The sequence below is a fragment of the Eubalaena glacialis genome, chromosome 16 (genome assembly GCF_028564815.1).
Source record: "Eubalaena glacialis isolate mEubGla1 chromosome 16, mEubGla1.1.hap2.+ XY, whole genome shotgun sequence".
Classification (NCBI taxonomy): Eukaryota; Metazoa; Chordata; class Mammalia; order Artiodactyla; family Balaenidae; genus Eubalaena; species Eubalaena glacialis.
The window spans coordinates 72,285,147-72,306,978 of NC_083731.1; the positions used below are offsets into that span (position 1 = coordinate 72,285,147).

The 21,832-nt window shown below is 42.6% G+C and overlaps 1 protein-coding gene across 1 annotated transcript in view; it reads right to left on the reverse strand.

The window, feature by feature from the left end:
• Positions 1 to 534: 534 nt before the first annotated feature.
• EBPL (EBP like) overlaps positions 535 to 21,832 on the reverse strand; it is a 41,182-nt gene continuing 19,884 nt past the window's right edge. Inside the window, exons 2-4 of the mRNA XM_061170995.1 lie at positions 9,020 to 9,089; positions 2,340 to 2,478; positions 535 to 1,016 (exon numbers count right to left, since the gene is read on the reverse strand). Coding sequence (XP_061026978.1) covers positions 776 to 1,016; positions 2,340 to 2,478; positions 9,020 to 9,089 — 450 coding nt within the window. The 3' untranslated portion in view covers positions 535 to 775. The remainder of the gene's footprint in view (positions 1,017 to 2,339; positions 2,479 to 9,019; positions 9,090 to 21,832) is intronic.

Genomic DNA, 21,832 nt, shown 5'->3' on the forward strand with positions numbered 1-21,832 from the left:
ATAGTGTGATCATGTCTTCCTCTTGGTACTGAAGGTAAGCGTTAAATTTATGCTTCACTTCTATCAGTTATATATGACGTCACGGCATGCATTTTGCATATTAATTTTACCTTCATCTTATTGTTTCTCACTCATTTTCCCTATGTTCCTATTTCCTGATTTACTTTTTATCGTATTTTTGTAAGGTATCTTAAATCTTCCTTCTTAAAAAAGGACAGATATAAATCAATCATCTGTGTGAAACCCCAATGTTCACCCATGAGGAGTTACCCCACTCACAAATTCCTTCCACTATCATTTTTTGTTGGCTTCACAAATTTGATAAAGTACAAATGCAAAACAGAAGCACTCATTTCATTTCTGGTTTCACTTTGGTAACCAAAAGACTGGAGGGAAGATCAAAGGTTGAAGCAACAACATGTTCTTCGAAATAAAAAATTAATATAACATGCTCTACAGCATTTCATGATAATTGGCTTTATTAATGTAGAACAATTAATGCTAGCCATAAAAGTATATAATTAAATGTGTTATTATTACAAGTTAAAATTTATTCTGTTCCCTGTATTGCCGTTTAATTGGAAAAAACAACAGCCAAAACTTGTCAACCTTACAGTCCATTTGAAATTGATTCAATCGAAAGCAATTAGGTTGTTCAAGAATGACAATATAAAAGAAAAGTATAGACTGGAATGTATTACATTTTGGCCCAACAAAGAGGTTTGATTCATTCTGGCTCATAAAGCACGCTGATGGTGTTCATGATTTTGAAAATTCAGTGAAACTTTTTGCCTGAATTGAATCCTTTGTGATGCATTTTCTTGAGTTCTGCCCATGACTGCCACAGTAACAGTCCTGGGATCAGAACCCAAACACCATTGAAAAATACCAGATAGACCCAAAAGTAGAGCCAATTGTTGGTGTTGAGGTTGGGGCTTCCCATAAGCCAGTCTGGGCAGAAGGTCATCCACCCGCCATACAATTCACACACGCACAGGGCGATCTGTATGAAATGCCTGTTAGAGAGAAAGAGACAAGGGATGAAACTGCCAGCAGCATCAACGGTCTTCCATGGCAGAAAACCTCCCTGAAGTTGGACCTCAGGTTTTGCGTAGAGCTCCTTTGATGGGGCAAATTGATAATTAATGAAGACCCATGCTTTCCTTGGAGAAGCAATAGTGCCTTTCCTAGAAGGTTATCCTCAGAGTTAAAGAAGGTCTCTTGGGTATCCTGTCCTATTCTTCGGAAGATTTAGTGAGGTCACACCTGACCCAGTAAAGAGAGACCTGGATGTGAATCTCTCTATGAGCCGCAATTTCACCTGCTGTAAAAGGGATAATAATAGTCCCTTCCTCGAATAATATTGTGGAGATTAATAATATTAATAATTAATTAATTAATTAATAATTAATAATATTGTGGAGATATGTAGATAAAGCACTGTGCCCGGCACATATTCAACAATGCATATGTGTTAAATATTTGAAATAATAAACAAATGGGTGCATGTAGTAAATCTACAACCACGATCATGGAGTCAAAGACATGTAAGGCACCCAGGAGAAATTTAATTCTTCCTGCCAACTCTCTATGTAAAACTGGGTGGGGGAAAGCGGATTAAATGACCTTTGAGGTCTCTTTCAAATCTGAAATTTTTTGATGAAGCTTTACATAGACTTCTTCTTTGATACAAGATGGTGGAAAATGGAATGCCGTTGTGCCTACTTGACATTGTTTTAGGGAATCATCCCCAGGATAGCAATCTGTTTGTCCCAGGTCACTCTGTCCCTAAGATGGAGAGGAAGGAAAGGGAGGGAGGAAGCGGAGTTCAAAGTTTCAGGGTCTGATTGATGGATGGTTAATCTGCCATCTTTCTCCTTTGTCTCCTCACTCTTTTGCTTTCCTCATACCCTCCACAGCCTGCTTCTGGAAAGATTTCTTATTTATCTTGCATGTCTACCTCAGAATTACATAAGAGGTTTTTCTTTGTGTCAAGCGGAATGGGAGTTTTCTAGAATGAGTTGGAGGGAAAGGATGCAAATATTACCTTTTGATTCTCCAAAATACTGGTGGCAAATCATCCAATGCTGTCACCACCGTGCTTGTCTATACAGCATCTAGGTTGCCAATACAATCATATTTCTCATATTTTTTATTTTGAATGGTCTGAAATTATCCTGGTGGCACCATGATCCTTAACTAATATCAAACAATTTTTGTTTCTAGTCTACTTTTTGTCTAACAAAGAACTCTGGTCATTATCCCCTCCAAATGTCACGCTGGCGTTGGGACAGCTAATGTTCCTCCTCTTTTCCGTAGGACAGGAGAAGAGCACTTACCGATAATGTTTCTCTTTGACGATGGCATAAATGAGAACCAATGCCAGAAACCCACCCAGAACGACAGTCAGAATTTCCAAAGACACAATGGTTGGATCCAAATAAAGCCATCTTGCGTCAGCTTTGCCATATTCTTTCCCTGAAAACAAAATACATTTTGTTACTCATCTGGCAATCATTTTTATGACAGTTAGAGGAAATGACCTTTTTTTTTCCCGTTAGGAGGAGATAAAAGAGTAACTGCCACTCTCTCTATAGTCTTCATAATGCCTTAGTGGAAGGCAAGAGAGGCCCTATGACGAAAATGCATTTGCCACCGGACACAAGTAATAATAACAATATCATGTTATATTTGTAAAATGATTTGCATTTTCCAAAGTGCTTTCACACGTGTGCCCTCTTCACCCTCTCCCTTTTCATCATAAGCAGCAGAATTCTACATCAGTTTGACACAGTCAGACTTTGCAAAGATAATCTTTAATAGTTATCTTGGTAAATGCATTATAACTCCTTACTTCAAAATTTCAACATAAAGTCTGTATTAGTTAGATGTGGGAAAATTATTATTAAGGAAATGTTTATTAAAAAAACACATGTTTATTAGTGATTGAAGAGGAACTGAGCGCTGAGGAGGCAGCAGGGAGGGGAGGGGAATAACACAGCCTGGACTACAGAATGAATCTTAAATGGACAAAGGGGCATTTCGGTCTGCTACAGGGACTGAATTCACTAACACAGCTACCACGAAATTGTGCTGACCAGGGAGCAGGTGTGCCCTAAGAAATCTTTCCAGGCCCCGTTATCAGGATGGTTACTTCTAGGAGGCACCATGAGGTCAGACAGTCTTTTTAGTGAAGGACCAAGGGCCATGCACTAGGCGAAGTCATATTCCCCTCCCTCCCTCCCTCCTTCTCTCTTCTTTCCTTCCTTCTTTCTTTCTCTCTCTTTCCTTCCTCCCCACCTCCCCCCCTCTATTTCTCTCTCTGTCTCTCTTTCCTTTTTACTTTAACAAAGTAATACGTGCTGGTCCTAAGATCTCAAATAACCAGAGGAAAAAAACCCCGAAGTCCCTACCTCTTCTCTCCCTTTAACTACTGTTCTCACATTACTTAGAAAAGGTATGAATGGTCAAAAATTAGCTGCGTGATCTGATTGGTCTGAGCAGCACAAAGCAATAGTCTCTTTTTTTTTTTTTTTAAACATCTTTATTGAAGTATAATTGCTTCACAATGGTGTGTTAGCTTCTGCCCTATAACAAAGTGAATCAGTCATACATATACATACGTTCCCATATCTCCTCCCTCCCACCCCCCCATCCCACCCCTCTAGGTGGCCACAAAGCACCGAGCTGATCCCCCCATGCCATGCAGCCGCTTCCCACCAGCTATCTATTTTACATTTGGTAGTGTATATATGTCTATGCCATTCTCTCACCCTGTCACATCTCACCCCTCCCCCTCCCCATATCCTCAAGTCCATTCTCTAGTAGGTCTGTGTCTTTATTCCCGTCTTGCCACTAGGTTCTTCATGGCCTTTTTTTTTTCCCTTAGATTCCATATATATGTGTTAGCATACCTTTGTCCCTGGCCCCGGAGGGATCTAACTCTAACCATTAAGAGACTATTGCTTAAGAAAATCAAATACAGTAAGCAATAGTCTCTTAATGGTTAGAGTTAGATCCCTCCGGGGCCAGGGACAAAGGGTTCCCATGAAAGGCTGTCCCCAGAGAAAGGACAGGCCAGTAAACAGGATTAGCTATTTAATGAGATAACACACAGACAGACGCGGAGCGAGCGGAGATTCTGTGAAAGGCCAGACGCAACTGGCAGACCAGGCAGAGCCGTCCAGCCTGTTCTTAGCCGACTGCCTGCCATGACCTAACTGGAAAACAACATCATAGTAAAAGTAAAAGTTTTCCCTCTAAATTTAAACATAGATACAATAGGTGAAATATACTATCTAGTGCAGCCAAAATCTAAGAAAATATCACAAGTAGAAGGTCAGTGCTTTAGGAGCTAAGAGATTAGTGGGTGTTTAGACATTCACAAAAATAACCCCGTTCATTCATTCTTTTTTAAAAAAATTTTTGATTGATTTATTTATTTTTTGGCCGCGTGGCATGTGAGATCTTAGTTTCCCCGACCAGGGATCGAACCCATGCCCCCTGCATTAGAAGTACAGGGTCTTAACCACTGGACTGCCAGGGAAGTCCCCTTCATTCATTCTTTAATTCAACAATTTTTTTGTAGCGTATAGACGCCTCTATGCTAGGTCTCAAGAATGCAGCAGTGACCAGGACACAAAGTCGGCTGCTGGTGGTTCATACTGTAGCGAGCTCAAACCATGCAATAAGTGACGGGGACAGAGAATAGGGACATGGAGAAAAGGCACTGCACAAGCTAGGAGGTGAGGTGTCCTGATCGCTTCCTCTTCACCCTGCACGTGAGGGAAGGATTCCCGCCCTAGGCTTATGCGGTGGCTCAACACACAACAGGCGACACTGGGCAGACGAGGTTGATGGCCGTTCCTTGGTCACAGAACACTCGCAGGCCCGGGGAGAAGCACACTGTGCCGCGTGGGGCTGCCCTAGGAACCGGAGTGAACGAGGAGGGACTGTGGGAGGTGGGCTCTGCAGTAGCACCAGGGTGGGTGACCCCTGGTCCCCGCGGCAGGATGTGATAGGATTGTTCGAGTAATTCTGAGGGCTGGCAGGGAACTGAAGGCGGCTCCTCAGGGGCATGCAGGCACCGTGCTGGTCCCAGAGACCAGGAGGGCTGCTTGTCGAGGGACCTCATGTGAGGAAGCAGGGTGCAGAGGGGCCTGGCTCTTACGACATCTGAGGCCCTCTGGATTTTACCCGACGTCAAGGCACACGTAATCTTGGATCTTAATCTCAGGCCTTTCTCCTAGTCCCGTACCTTCCACAGTCTCAGAAATCAAGGCTTTGGATTGGGATGAAGGTGAGGATGACCACCAGGCAAGATCAGTGGCCAGCCCATCGTTCATTTCTGTCCTGAAGGGTACCTGGTCCAGTCTCAAGGGCCAGTTGGATGAGGGTGTCATATAACAGGACCCCCGTGTGGACCCCCATGTGGCCTGTCAATTGCCCCCCCTTGGGGAAGTGTGTGACGATATGTATGAACTGAAACACAGCTCCCATTCCCTAAATCAAAAGGTCTCTTCTAAATTACAGAAATAAAGCATATTTGCACGAAAAGAAAAGAAATCTCAGGGCTTACATCACAAGAGGCGAGGCTTGAACTGGGGGAGGGAGAGGGTATCTCGGGGAGGAGCTTGAGCAAAGGCCTGGGGCTGAGAGCACTCGGTGTGTCTGAAACTGCAGGTAGTTAGCAAAGCTGAAGGAGACAGCGTGTGTGTAAGTGAAAGGGGCGGGAGGGGGGGTGGGGACAGACGCTGGAAGCAGGTCCTGCTATCTGCTGGCCCCAGTGTATCAAGCCTCTGGCATCTCCTCACCTACTGCTTAACCTTGACCAACTCTTTGCAGGTTAAACACCTACAACAGCAAAAGGGCAAACAGAGCATTAATAAACCTAATGATGTGATCCTCATCCTTTATTCTGTGACTGACTGCCAGGCTCAGGCAGAGGTTTAGAGGGAAAGATGCACACGAAGGGCTGGAGGTTTCCAGTAGCCAAGCCACGGCTGTGCCCTTTGCCACAGAGCGGAGATTAGGGGCACAACTCATCTTGACCAAACTCAGGGCAGCCTCCTCCAAGCCCTCTTCTCCAAAAGGTCTCGACCTTGGGCTCTGTGCTTGGCCTACTTAGTCCAGTTTCAGCAAGAATCCTGCTGCGTAAGTTTAGTGAAAATCCTTCACTCTTGGTATCTCATCACTCCCCCCAACCCCCAGTTTCATTGAGATATTACTGACATACAGCACTGTGTAAGTTTAAGGTATATAGCATAATGAATTGACTTACATATATTGTGAAATGATTACCACAGTAAGTTTAATGACATCCATCATGTCATATAGATACAAAAAAAAAGAAAAAATGTTTTTTTCCTTGTGGTGAGAACTCTTAGGATTTATTCTCTTAACAACTTTCAAATATGCCATACAGTAGTGTTAATTATGTCGTACATTAATTACATCCCTAGTACTTATTTATCATAGAACTAGAAGTTTGTACTTTTTTAAAATAAATTTATTTATTTTTTTATTTATTTTTGGCTGCGTTGGGTCTTTGTTGCTGTGCATGGGCTTTCTCTAGTTGCGGTGAGCGGGGGCTACTCTCTGTTGCGGTGCGCGGGCTTCTCGTTGCGGTGGCTTCTCTTGTTGCGGAGCACAGGCTCTAGGCATGCGGGCTTCAGTAGCTGTGGCTCGTGGGCTTAGCTGCTCCGCAGCATGTGGGATCTTCCCGGACCAGGGCTCGAACCTGTGTCCCCTGCACTGGCAGGCGGATTCTTAACCACTGTGCCACCAGGGAAGTCCAGAAGTTTGTACCTTTTGAACATCTTCATCCAATTCCCCCACTCCACAGTCCTCGCCTCTGGTAACCACAAATCTGATCTCTTTTTCTATGAGCTTGGGTTGTTTGTTTGTTTTTTAGATTCCACATATAAGTGAGATATCACAGTGTTTGTTTTTTTCTGTCTAGCTTATTTCACTTAGCATAATGTCTGCAACATCCATGTTGTCACAAATGGCAGGATTTCCTTCTTTTTATGGCTGAATAATATTCCATTGTATATATACACCACAACTTATTTATCCACTCATCTGTCAATGGACACTTAGGTTGTTTCCATGTCTTGGCTATTGTAGATACTGCTGCTATGAACATGGGAGTGTAGATAATCTTGATATATGATCAAATTCCTCATCTCCCACCCTCTATATCTTAATACCCTGGCCTGCCTTCAGCAAGGATCCTGTTGAGTCAGTCTATCAAGAGTCCCACAGCCTTGATGTTTCTTCCCCACAGGATCCTCCCGGACCAGGGCTCGAACCCGCGTCCCCTGCATTGGCAGGAGGATTCTTAACCACTGCGCCACCAGGGAAGCCCGAGTTTTCACTTTTTTAAAGGTGAAAATGTAGGCTGAAGATGACTGATAAAGATCGAATTAGATATTTGCATTTCATGGGACTGAGCCAAATCTGGGCTGTTTGCTTTCTCTGAGGCTGAGCAGGGCAGCCGGCGTAGGAGGACACTGACTTGAGCTGGAATCCTTAACCCCAGACTTCCCTAGCAATTCTCAAGCACAGTTTAATCCGGCAGACTCACCAAAAAGGTGCACAGCTGCATTTCCCTTAGCCCGTGGAACTGAGCAGGTGGCCTCAAGATATGGGACTCAGGCGCCCTGAGCTACCATGGCTAGGACCTGACGGACATCAAAGATAACATGTGTTTTGCTTTGGGAAGCACTAATTGTGGCTGACTCAGTTCTCTAGAAGAGTTTTACAACACTAGTGGTGAACAGGAGTCCAGATCCTGGCTGGAGGACACGATTTCAGAATTGTGGAAGAAATGAGATAAACAATGCAGATTTTCAGATGCAAAATCTGAAAGAAGTCATCCTGCACAAGGCAGCTCTATAATAGTGGCAAAGAACCCAGTTGCTGCACAGCTCATTTATTTGTCAGTACTGACACAGCACATCGGAGGTAGTCGATACTGATTGACTGAATGTTGACTGATTTACAGCAACATGACGAAGATAGGGAAAACTAGTTAATATCTCTGCAGAGCAGGAAGATTTCTGGAAATTATCTACAAGACCATATATATATATATATATATATATATATATATATATATATATATATATATACACATATATATGTATATATGTATATATATATGAAAGTTAATAATAAAAATATGGAAAACACCCAGTTTAAATACTGCAAACTCCTCAATCTGCACTCACTATAAACATTTGAAATTATAGGGCTTCCCTGGTGACGCGGTGGTTAAGAATCCGCCTGCCAATGCAGGGGGGACACGGGTTCGAGCCCTGGTCGGGGAAGATCCCACATGCCGTGGAGCGACTAAGCCTGTGCACCACAACTACTGAGCCTGTCCTTTAGAGCCCGCGAGCCACAACTACTGAGCCCGCGAGCCACAACTACTGAGCCCACGAGCCACAACTACTGAAGCCCACACACCTAGAGCCCGTGCTCCACGACAAGAGAAGCCACTGCCATTAGAAGCCGGCGCACCGCAATGAAGAGTGGCACCTGCTTGCCACAACTAGAGGAAGCCCACGCACAGCAACGAAGACCCAGTGCAGCCAAAAATAAATAAATTAAATAAATAAAAACAAACAAAAATTTGAAATCATAGCTTTATTGAGATATAATTCACGTGCCAGACCTGTTTTTTTAAATCTGTTTAAAGTGTATAATTCAACAAGTTTTAGTATATTCTCAGATTTGAATCACCACAAATCATGTAATTTTATAATGTTTCTACCCCAAAAAAGAAACTTGTACCCATTATCAGTCACTCCCCATTTCTGGCCTATGATCCTGCCCCCTCCCCACACACCCAGGCAACCACTAATCTATAATTTATCTCTATAGATTTGCCTATTCTGGACATTTCATGTAAATAGAATCATACAGCATGGGGTACAGGTACTCATTTAATTGACAGCCACACTTGCAATTAATCCCTCAAACATGGCAAATGCAAACGTTTTAAATTACTTACACAACGAAGCGATCAAGGCATCAGAATCTGTGATGTTTCCTACCAAAGACAAGTAGACAAAAGGGCCTTCCTAGAGAGAAGAAAACGAAAACACACTCTAATTTAGCATCACAACCACAGGATGGCGCCACAGTGTGGCCAGCGTCCCCTGCCCTGCCCCACACCACACAGTCCCGGTGTGCGTGCGTGGGTTCCTGGAGCCTGGCTCCCTGACCTTGGAAATGGATATGTCCAAAGGGAATGTTTATATAATAAATGTCAGTTTTCAATGATTGGCATTATAAAATCAGAGGTATGCTCGGATGGGGAAAAAATAAGTTGAAGATTTTGCACAAGAAAAGAGCTTAAATGGTATATTAAATAAGCTAAACTCTGGATTAATCCAGGGATTTTACACCGTTGAGAAGTACCTCACAGTACTTCATTTTGTCTCACCTCAAAAAAATCCAAGATCTCTCTTAACAGAAGTGGCATTCAAATATCTATATCAGAGCTGAACTAGTTCTTTTTCCTGCACAAGGGCAAATTTAGGAAAATTAGAAATGCTTATAGGCTATATTTAAAATTTAAGGTAATGAAATAGCTGCAATTATACTTTGAACAAATTTTGTTCCTGGTCAATACAAACCTTCTCATTTCTTTTTACCAAAACAATCACTTATGTGACATCAAAATTGTGTCTCTGCCTAATCCCTAAGGTCACTTCTAGTACAACTTCCCAGAGGCAACCACATTTAACCACTTCTGTCTGTAGTTCTGGCAACTATTTTCGTAACACGTAATATACTTATATTACTATTTCTTTAGACATTATCAACTGACAGCCCATCCTGAAAAATTACAGTATAATTTATACTGTTTCCCCTCCCCTTCCCTTCTTCCAATTTTTGATAGTAGGGGAGGACAAACTTCCTTCTACCCTCTTAGGTTCTGTAGCTGGCCTAAGAATTAACTGACATAAACAGATTAAAAAGAAAAGCATACATATCTTATTTAATATTTTTACATGTACATGGGAGTCTTTGAAGGGAAAATGAAGACCTGAATAAGCTGTTAGGCCCCAAAACTTATATGCCTTTTTACACAAAGAACAATAAACTGCAGGGATGTGACAAGACCAAGGGGCTTGAGCTGAGGACAGTAAATTGTGTGAAAGTGACTAGGAGATACGTGGGAAGAAAGTAATGGAAGACAAGGGTTATTTTAGTAGGTTTATTTGTACAGGACCACTTCAGCATTGACGCCCAATCCCCAGTGATAAGAATGTTCTTTTCTTCCTGGTAAAGGGAGGGCACGTTTCTCATGGGAAGTTCAAAGACCTGATTTTAGGTAGAAAGAGGGAGGTCAGAGAGCCCTTCCTGCATCTACAGTTTCTCAATTGCCTTCAGTTCAAAATAATCAATATGCCAAAGTGGTATATTTTGGAGTAGCATGTTCTGAATCCCTTTAATAGCTATATGAATTCTCTTTTTTTTTTAAAAAAAATATTTATTCATTTATTTATTTTGGCTGTGCCGGGTCTTAGTTGTGGCATGCAGGATCTTTAGTTGTGGCATGAGGGATCTAGTTCCCTGACCAGGGACTGAACCCGGGCCCCCTGCATTGGGAGCTTGGAGTCTTACCCACTGGACCACCAGGGAAGTCCCTATATGAATTCTCTTTAATTCTTCTATTAGTTATCCAAATGTGTAACTTACGTAGTAAACTTTGGGGAATTCCCTGGCGGTCCAGTGGTTAGGACTTCTCGCTTTCACTGCCGAGGATGTGGGTTCAGTCCCTGGTCAGGGAACTAAGATCCTGCAAGGTGCTTGGTGCAGCCAAAAAAAAAAAAAAAAGTAAAACTTAAAGCCTCAGCTTACCCATTCATCAATGTTGTGCAGTATCTGGACTTCTTACGATATCAGACAAGCATGAGAACACCCACCATCCTCTCTCCCTCTCCTCCCCACTTCCAACTCTCAACCTCTGTCCACTTTGCTTGTATGTTGTTGAAATTGACTGCATTTCCATTCAATCAACAGCATTTACAATATGGTGATTATGTAAATAGTGTTCACTGCAATGGGCCACAACTTCTTCCTCTACAAATCCAGTATTTTTGTCACTTAAGAAGAATGTGGCAAATGGAATATTTTTTCTTACACTCATACATTTCTCAAAATCAGGCTACAATTTGTTTTATTTTTTTCATGCTACATTTTAGTTTGCTTCATATTTGGGCCATGACTTTGTTATAAGATATTTTTGTTTATGCTACAGTTTGTAATTGCCTTTCTTTTTCTCTAATTGAGAGAAGAAACCTGACTTTCTCCCCATCTCATTAATACATCTTCCAGCTTCTTATCCATTCCAACCTTTGCTGAACAGAGGCTTTGAAGCTGGTTTATTTTCTCTTTTCTTGACATTCTGTAAGTTACTTAATTGGTAAGTGTGGTTTATTTCAGAGCATATGTAAAAATTATATTCCTTAAAGGAGATTTTTAAAAATTACATGTGAGATAAACAATGTTTTTAAATGAGAAGTACTCCCCATCCACTCTGCAACTCCTTATTTTCACCAATTGATCTTTTTATTTTTAGCAGAGCCATAGGAAATCCACACCACTTCCCTGGCATGACCTGGGAACTTTCTAGACAAAACACATCCACTGATTGGCCAGTAGGGGCCACAAGACTGAGCTGAATTTGATCCTCTCTAGGCCTCAGTACATCTATCTGTGAGATGAAGGATTTCCCAAAATTAGACTGTTGATCTCATCCTAAAACTAGATGTGACTTCCACTAGCAACCTCTTCAACTGCAGCCATCAGCAAACATGGACACAGACATCCAGTCTAGAATCTTTCCTCAGAAGCAATCCCCTGGGTAAGAGCAAGATGGAAACCTGGAATCTATAACATGCAGGACCCAGGATTGTATATCAAATTTGTTCCCTTTTACATCTACCTGTTGGAGTTCTATTCCTTTTTCAAATCCCAGCTCAAACCCTCCTTTTACCAAGAAACCTTCCCAAACTTCCTGGTAAAAATTAATTTCTCACTCTCCCTTGTTACTAAATTTGTGTTTCTGTAATCAACTGTCTGCTGGTGGTGGATCTCCAGTCCCCATTAGGTCATACATCTTGGGGGCCTGGGATGTTGTCTTCTCTGTCTTAGAATCCTCAAGAACCCAGGGTGATATTTTGTGTTCAGTGTCTGCTAACTTTGATTTAATGACAAGTCCACGTAATGAATTACTTAGAAAGAAAGGTGCCCTGTGGGGCTTTTAGAAGGCACTATATATTTCTTACTACACTACTACTCTAAGTGTAAAGGCAGTATAGCACATAAAGTATAATGAACATATCCACCCTCCAAATGCTGATCAGATGTTACCTCTTCCAGGAAACAAGCCTTCACTAACTTTCTTGATAGGAGGTAGATGTCTTTCCTGAACAGAATCCTGCTTATTTATCTCCTCCTCAAAACCATCAGTTCTTTAGGGTAAGTCTTTGCCTTTGTCTCTGTATTCCAGATGCCTGATAGACGGGACATGCTAATAAATGCTTACTAAAAGAATAAGAAATAAAAGGAAGGGTGGAGGGAATGAGTTAAAAGAAAAAACAAAACATAAACCCAATTTAATTAGAAAATGGGCAAAAGAAATGAAGAGACATTTCACCAAAGAGAATATACAGGTAGCAAATAAACATATGAAAAGATGTTCAACATTGTTAGCCATCAGGGAAATGCCAATTAAAACCACAACGAGAGGACTTCCCTGGTGACGCAGTGCTTAAGAATCCGCCTGCCAATGCAGGGGACACGGGTTCGAGCCCTGGTCCGGGAAGATCCCACATGCCACGGAGCAACTAAGCCTGTGCGTCACAAGTACTGAGCCTGTGCTCTAGAGCCCGCGAGCCACATCTACAGAGCCCGCATGCCACAACTACTGAAGCCCACACGCCTAGAGCCCGTGCTCCGCGACAAGAGAAGCAACCACAACGAAGAGTAGCCCCCGCTCGCCGCAACTAGAGAAAGCCCGCGCGCAGCAACAAAGACCCAAAACACCCAAAAATAAATAAATAAATAAATAAATAAATAAACAAACCACAATGAGATATTACTATCTGTCAGAATGTCTAAAATAAAAAATAGTGGCAGTACCAAATGCTGATGAGGATGTGGAGAAAATGGATCACTCATACATTTCTGGTGGGATGAAAATGGAACAGCCTCCCGGAAAACCTGAGTTTGGCAGGTTCTTAAAACTAACATGCAATTACCATATGATCTAGCAATTGCACTCGGGCATTTATCCCAGAAAAATAAAAACTTACGTTCACACAAAAGCATGTACACAAATGCTGATAGCAGCTTTTTTGGTAATAGCTAAAAACCAAATGTACTTCAAAAGGTATATGGTTAAATAGACCATGGTACATTTATACCTTGGACTACTCCCCAGCAATAGGAAAGAACCAGCTACTGACACACTCAGTACCTTGGATGGATCTCCAGGGAGTCATGCTGAGTGAAAAAGTCAACTCCAAAAGGTTACATACTCTATAATTCCATTTATATAACACTTTTTGAAATGATAAATTTTAGAAACGGAGGACATATTAGTGGTTTCCAGGGTTAAGGGGTGGAGGGAGGGGAAGTGCAGGTAGTTACAAAAGAAAAACACTAGGGATCTTCATGGTGTTGGAACTGTTCGGTATCTGACTGTTGTGGTTGAATACACGAGCCTACCTGGTCAGTACAATGGTGTAGAACTTAACACACATGCACACACACACACACAAGTGCAAGCAAAACTAAGGAAATCTGATTAAGGTCAGTGGATTGTCAATGTCAGTGTCCTGGTTGTGATATTATACTATAGTTTTGAAAAACATTCCCATTGGAGGAAACTGGACAAAGTGCACAAGGGATCTCTGTTATTTTTTAACAACTGTATGTCAATCTCTAAATTGACCATAAAGTCAATTATTTCTAGAAAAATTTATTTAAAAAAACCAGACAGGTAGAAAGAGAGATATGGAAGAATGAGTAACATTACTAATTAATAACATTAAACAAAATCGTCAGGACTTTTTTCTTTAGAGTAAGCTGGGCCCTGGTCTCAGAGAGCTTGTTATCTAGTTGTGTTACACTGACATTCTGCTCGATAACGATTGGAGGAAGATGAGGGAGCAGTGGCTGGGACAGTAAGGGAAGACTTCCAGGAGGAAGCGGGCCTCTAGGCCTGTGTACAAACTGCTCTTCCACCTAGAGTACACGTGCCTGGCTTCCCCCCCCCCCCAAAAAAATATGTAAATATTATGGATTTTTAAAATCATGGTAAAATATACATAACATAAAATTTACCATTTTACCCATTTTAAGTATTCAATTCAGTGGTATTAAGTATATTCACACTGTTGTGCAGCCATCACCACCATCCACCTCCAGAACTTTTTCATCTTCCCAAACTGAAACTCTGTCCCCATTAAACAATAACTTCCCACTCCGTCTCCCCCCCCCAGCCGCCGGTGGCCACCATTCTATCTCTGCCTCTAGGACTCTGATTACTTTAGGTACCTCATTTGTCTTTTGTGTCTGACATTTCACTTAGGATAATATCCTCGAGGTACATCCATGTTGTAGTATGTGTCACAATTTCATGTCTTTTTCAGACTGAATAATATTCTATTGTATGTATACACCACACTTTGTTTATCTATTCATCTGCTGAGGAACATCTAGGTAGGTTGTTTCTACCTTTCGGCTACCATGAATAAGCTGCTATGAATACTGGTGTGCAAGTATCTGTTTGAGTCCCTAGTTTCAATTCCTTTGGGTATTTAGGTAGAAGTGGAATTGCTGGATCATACGGTAATTCTATGTTTTACTTTTTTTTTTTTATTTGACCTTTTTAAAAAATTTTTTTGATTTTTTATGTATTTTATTTATTTTTTGGCCACGTGGCATTTGGGATCTTAGTTCCCCGACCAGGGATTGAACCCATGCCCCCTGCATCGGAAGCGTGGAGTCTTAACCACTGGACTGCCAGGGAAGTTCCTGTTTTACTTTTTGAGGAACCCTCATGCTATCTTCCACAGTGGCTGCACCATTTTGCATTCCCAACAGCAGTACACTAGAGTTCCAAATTTCTCCACATCCTTGCCAACACTCGTTATTTTCCTTTGCTGTTGTTTTTTTTTTTTTTAATTTTTATTTATTTGTTTATTTATTTATGGCTGTGTTGGGTCTTCGTTTCTGTGCGAGGGCTTTCTCTAGTTGCGGCAAGCGGGGGCCACTCTTCATCGCGGCCACTCTTCATCGCGGTGTGTGGGCCTCTCACTATCGCGGCCTCTCTTGTTGCGGAGCACAGGCTCCAGACGTGCAGGCTCAGTAATTGTGGCTCACGGGCCCAGCTGCTCTGCGGCATGTGGGATCTTCCCAGACCAGGGCTCGAACCCGTGTCCCCTGCATTGGTAGGCAGATTCTCAACCACTGTGCCACCAGGGAAGCCCCTTGTTGTTTTTTATAATAGACATCCTAATGGGTGTAAAGTGGTATCTCATTGTGGTTTTGACTTGCATTTCCCAAATGACTACTGATCTTATGGCTTATTGGCCATTTGTATTATCTTCTTTGGAGAAATGTCTGTTCAAATCTTTTGCCCACTTTTTAACTGTTTATTTGTTGTTAAGAATATAAATGTTTTTCAGTGGAGAGATCACCACTTGGTACTTGAACTTGATGGGCTAGACTGCCCCATGGGCATGAGTAACCAATTATTCTGCTGAAGTCAAAGCACTTGGCAGAGCAGAGTAGGGGCCACTATCAAAGGGCAAGATCTGCCAGTCCATCATGGGGAGCAAGCGGTCTGCAGCGAATCTTGAGCGCCTTTACTCTTTTGTCACCTGATAAACTCCTCTGCAGTCTTTATTTATTTTTAATTTATTAATTTATTAATTTATTTTTGGCTGCACTGGGTCTTTGTTGCTGTGCGCGGGCTTTTCTCTAGTTGTGGCGAGCGGGGGCTACTCTGTTGTGGTGCATGGGTTTCTCATTGTGGTGGCTTCTCTTCTTGCGGAGCACGGGCTCTAGGCGCCTGGGCTTCAGTAGTTGTGGCACGTGGGCTCAGCACTTGTGGCTCGTGGGATCTAGAGCGCAGGCTCAGTAGTTGTGGCGCACGGGCTTAGTTGCTCTGTGGCATGTAGAATCTTCCCAGACCAGGGCTTGAACCCGTGTCACCTGTATTGGCAGGTAGATTCTTAACCACTGTGCCACCAGGGAAGCCCACCTCTGCAGTCTTTAAAACCCCAGTGACTTCTCTCCACTGTGCTACCTCTTGACCTGGACACAATTCTACCACTCACTTACCAGACTGCACGATAATGGTTTGTTTTCCTGTCCATTTCTCCTTCTAGCAAAGCTCAATTGCAGGACCAGGTGTTGATTAATGCAATTTACCTGGAATACATGGATGGTGAGCTTTAACAGACAATCCTAGGCTGCATCTGCCAACTTTGTACAGCTATCCTTGAATCATGTAGAATTGGCCGGGTCTCCTAATTTCTCTGTCTGCAGTTTTTTCTTAGCTATAACAGAGACGAAATGGATCCAGACACATGGTTTTCAAAGGTCTTTGGGTAAAACATTCGCTATATGGAGAAAATGCTCTTGTGTGAAAGGAGAAATAGGATGGCCGCAGACTTGGGGCAGGTCCGGTGGGTCAATGTAGACCTGGATGGTGTGATCGTTCTTCACAGGAACCCTGCCCTTGTGCTTTATGTAAAAAGGGCGCCGAACAGATGCACACACACTTGGCTTTCCTTCATAACATAGGCCATGTACCGTATGCATTAGCAACTACTTGATTCTTCCCCCAAAACAACTCTAAGGGCTTCTAACCCTTCCCTACACCATCAAGTCCTGGTATGTCGCACCACAGGAAGGACGTTTAATTTAAAACCAGGAAAAGAACAAAGTGAAAAGGGGTAAGGTGTCAATATCAGGGTTCCAGGGAACTGATGTTCCATCTCTGGAAGGTTCTGTGATTCCAGGCTTGGTCCGATCTTGTCCTGTAAAGAACTCACCATGAGAAACGTAAATTGACAAACACAGGCCCACCACTATCTGCTGCTGAATCTCCACCAGTAGGTAGACTCAATGCAAAACTGAGCAAATCAGGGGCATAAGGCAGCGGTGCAGCTTCAGAATGAGACCAGCTCTTAGGAGCCTAAAGATTCTTTGGGGGCTTCTGAACCAGATCTGTTCTAACCAAACAGGCCTGAGATCGAAGTCACTGGAAACATTAGTTGTTATTTGCTAAGGGCCAAAATTATCTGTAGAATTCTAGAGAATGGAAACAGACTTAGTTCCTCCCATGAATTCACATTTTATATCAAATGAGCCATAAAGCACTTTTTCTTCCCCCTTAAAATTATTTCTAGGCTCTGGAACACGAAGTTTATATTAACTTGCAGAATAAACCTGGAAGGTTATCAGCTCCAAAAGTCTTTAATCATAGTGTATGGTTAAGAACTAGCCATCCGGAACTAAAATTCATGTTTGAGCTCAACCACTACCTGGAGATTTTAAGGATCAGATGAAAGGAGCTTGGTGAGCAGCAAAGGCCGTCGGTAGGGTGTTGCTGTAACTGGGAAGTAGGGCTTGAACCGGTGTACGGGTGAGAGCCCTGTGCTGCACACCGGAGAGCTGGGTGAGCTTGAGCACAAACAAGGACAGTAGATTTTATTTCTTACAGTCCCTGCTACCTTGACCTCGCTGAGCTTCAATTCCCTAATCAACATAAAGGAACAGAGTAAAGCTCTCAACAGATGTTTGATGTATGAGTGAAAGAGTCATGAGCAGAGTTCGACTAGATCTCCATCTTCACCTTTTCAGAGTGTCTCTTACTGACTGGAAGCCCTGAGTGCAGCACCTGGTCCACTGACCTCACTGGTGAGGTCGATGAGCAGTGGCCTGTGTGGACTGCCTGTCAGTAGAGGGTCAGGTGTGGAGGGAGGGGCCCCATGGAGGATTGTGGGGTCAGAGCCTGTTTAAGCCCCAGCCTCTCCAGTGGGAACGGGCTGTGCGTCCTACACCTGCCAATGCTCATCGGCCCTGGGAAGAGCAAGCTCGTGGCGACCTCCAGGGTAGACTCCCTGAATGACTGGCTGGGCATGAGGATGTCTTCAAGAATTCCTGTGCTATTATTGTAGTAATTCCTACCATCGTCTGAGAGGCAGACACCTGTCCCCTAAGAAGCACAACGTGAATTTTCCGAGATAGGCTTACTCAGGACGTAGGAGCAAAATGATAGGAGGTCTGGATTCCCTTTAAAGTACTTCAGCAATAACAAAAGAAAAAGGGGGAGGGAGGGAGAAAAAGCAAGTGCAGCAAAATTTGAAAACGCCAAACCTATTCATTATACTATTCTCTCTATATTTGTGAATGTTTGAAATTTTTCACAGTAAAACTTAATTTTAAAAAGATATATAGCACCTTGTCAAAAAAGAACTGTTGCCCCTCGTGTTTCTGGACTCCTGACTCAGGACCCCGTGGTCCCAGAGGCCCTCGGCCTTCATGCTTCTAACACACAAGTGGGGCCCCCGGACCACGGTCAGGAGCACCTGGGACTCCACAGCCTGAGCCTCAGCTCTCCCAGGATCCCCTCCAGACCCCAAGCCGCCTGGGTGTTGGGTCTGGATCAGCCGGGGCTGGCACAGCTGAGGTGAAACCAGATGAGGGGTGCAGCACACTGCATGGAGAGCGAGCACAGCACAGAAGTAAGCCGTTTGTTATCCTTTTCCTCTTCGGATGCACTTTAATATCAAACAAACCGGTGTTTCAACAGTCACTGCTATGAGTCTCCAGATTACTCCAGCCTCAATAAATCACAGGGCAAAACTGCTCACCTTCTGCCAGCCCCACAGTGTCCTACACACACACACAGACACACGGACACGGACACTTGCACAAAAGGGATAAAAAGTAAGGAGAGCCAATGGTCATGACCAAAAAAAGAAAGGGAAAAAAGCTCTCATTATTCACACTCCGTTTTCAAATTACCTACGCCCTTCTGGTGAACGACCAGCCATCAAAATGCCAGCCCTGGTGTCCTGGCTCTGGGTGACATGCTGAGAGAATTCTCTCTTGTTGTCCAGTTAAGTCTGCAGAGAAGCTGCGCAGAGCAGGCTTTTGCTCACGCTGATAAGGGCTCTTTTCCTGTCACAGCTCACCTGTCCTACCCAATGTCGGGGCTCCCAACACCCAAGGCATGCTAACTTTCCATCAGATTTTTCTTTACTCTTCTGACGTCCCTTCTGGTGGTGTACATTTACTATTTTAACTAGTAAAAATTATTAAATGGATACATGCTGAAAGTTAAAAAAAAATTACGAAAAGCTATAAAGTGAAAGGTAAAAGTCTCTCTCCTGACCCCCAATCTCATCCTCCTGAGATACCACTGTTGAGCTCCACAGTAGCCTTCAAGAAATTTTTCATGTATATGTTATCATGTAGCTACAAATACTTAAAATACTTTCTCCTTGCCGTTAGTTTTTCTACTGTTAACCTAGAGGGTGATGAGGAAAATTCCACAATGTTTATTGACTTAAAAATTTTTGAGTTCTGTGTATCAGGAATTTTGGTTTAAAAAACATAGGAAAGTTCATACTAGATGCTCTAAAATGTGACCGAACTGTACCTATCTAATTGAGTTGCCAACAAAATCAGCTTAAAAGCTAAAATGTATCATGGCAAATAAATTAAGTAAGAGGTCAGTCTCATTTTTCACTTAAGGTATTCCAGACATGTAATTCTAACAACGGATTTTATAGACTTTAAGACAGCTACAAATCAAAGCTCAGATTAAAAAAAAAAGTGCTTGAGCTAGGCAAGCTTCTACTATCTATAATTCAATGACCATTTTGTAGAGAATGCTGTTTACTCATTTCACCCTTAAAGAAAAATTTAGCAGCAAAAAGGCTTTATAGAAATAAAAGGGAACATACATTTTGTTTTGTAATTTGTGTTTGTATTTGTAAAGGCTGAATTTATACTTAAATATATTTGCAAGTTTTCTTTTTAAAGTGCATTTGGATGAAGAACCAGAAAAACAGTGCAACATGCATTAAGACTGGGAGAAAAAAGTGGAATAAGAATAGAATCAGTACATAAATCCTGTCAAAATTTATTAGCATTTTCTGATCTGACTCACAAAATCTCAGCGTAATCAGACTTGATTTTTCCATGTCATGGCAACAGCATACATCATTGTTTCTGGAAGGATCAGCTGCTTCAGCCTCCTACAGTACCTCAATGACAAGGCTTTAGTGAGTTCATAAATATATGCCGCCCAGCTGTCATCCACTTAATGAGATGACGACTTCCATTTGACGGAACCTGTCCTAGCAGATGGGCTGTCGCCTGACATTAACAATGGACCGTGCTGGCCCTTTTGTGTACTTCAGGAGTCATACAGCCACACAAGTCCTATTGTTCCCACAACATAGCAGCTTAGCGTTTGATTTAGGACTTAAAGAATATTTCTCCCCTTTTAAGAATATACCCTTCTCTGCTGAGGCAGTTGTTACTTCTTAGATTAGAGATTTGAAACCTTCCAAGGCTCATCTTAATTGGACATGCGTATTACCACATTATTACATAGGGATGGCATGAAAATTAAAAGTTAATCCAACTAAAGGATATGGCGAGGAGGGGTCACAAAAGGGACAGGAAGAATTAACATTTACTGAACTCTGCTAAACGCCAGGCACTGTGCCGGTGCCCTACATCCTTGCTATTCAAATGTGGTCCACAAACCACAGCATGAGTACCTCCTGGGAGCTTGTGACAAATGCAGAATCCCAGACCCTATCCCAGACCTATGGAGTCAGAATCTACATTATAAAAAGATCCCCAGGTGATTACTATGCACAGTCAAGTTTGAGAAGCACGGCCCTAAATTACAAAGCTTTATTTGATCCTATAACAACCACTTGAAGAAAATATTATTTCCATACTTTATAGACATGGCCCCCAAATTCATGTTGAAATCCTTCCCCCAAAAGATGATGGTATTAGGAGGTGCTTAAGCCTTGAGGGTGGAACCATCATGAATGGGATCAATGCCTTATAAAAGAGGCTCCTGAGAGACCCCTAGTCCCATCCACGCAGGTGCCAGCTATGAACCAGGAAGCAGGTTCTCACCTGACCATGCTGGTGTCCTGATCTCGGACTTCCAGCCTCCAGAACTGTGAGAAATAAATTTCTGTTGTTTATAAGCCACCCAGTCTGTGGTATTTTGTTATAGCAGCCTGAAAGGATTAAACACAATAAGGAAACCAAGACAGAAAAAGTCCTTTCTTCCTTTTTTTTTAAACATACATTTTGCTTTTCATTTCTCTTTGCTGCCAAAAGGGTTTAATGCAAAATACGGGTCTTAACAAACAATGAAATAAATAGTTGTACATTTTTACTATGCAATAAAGGGGGAAACCACTGTAGTGAGAATCTTGACTTTTCTGTACATGCTCTGCAAAGACTCCTCAGCCTGTACTTCTCACACACGTTTAATGCACATATATTCCATAATGCACATATATTCCTTCCTTCCCCTCCGCATGACAGAAAGGGTTTTCAGCAGGGAAAGGGGTGCTGCCCAAGGTTTCACAGGTGGGAAATGGCTGGGCCAGCTGCACCAGCACATCGTGGGACCCCAAAGCCCATACTCTTCCCACCTGCCCACTCTGCCCAGGGCTTCTTGAATAACAGTCAGACCTCCTCTGTAACAGCCCTGCATAACCAGCACCGCCCTTGAAAGGCAGCCTGT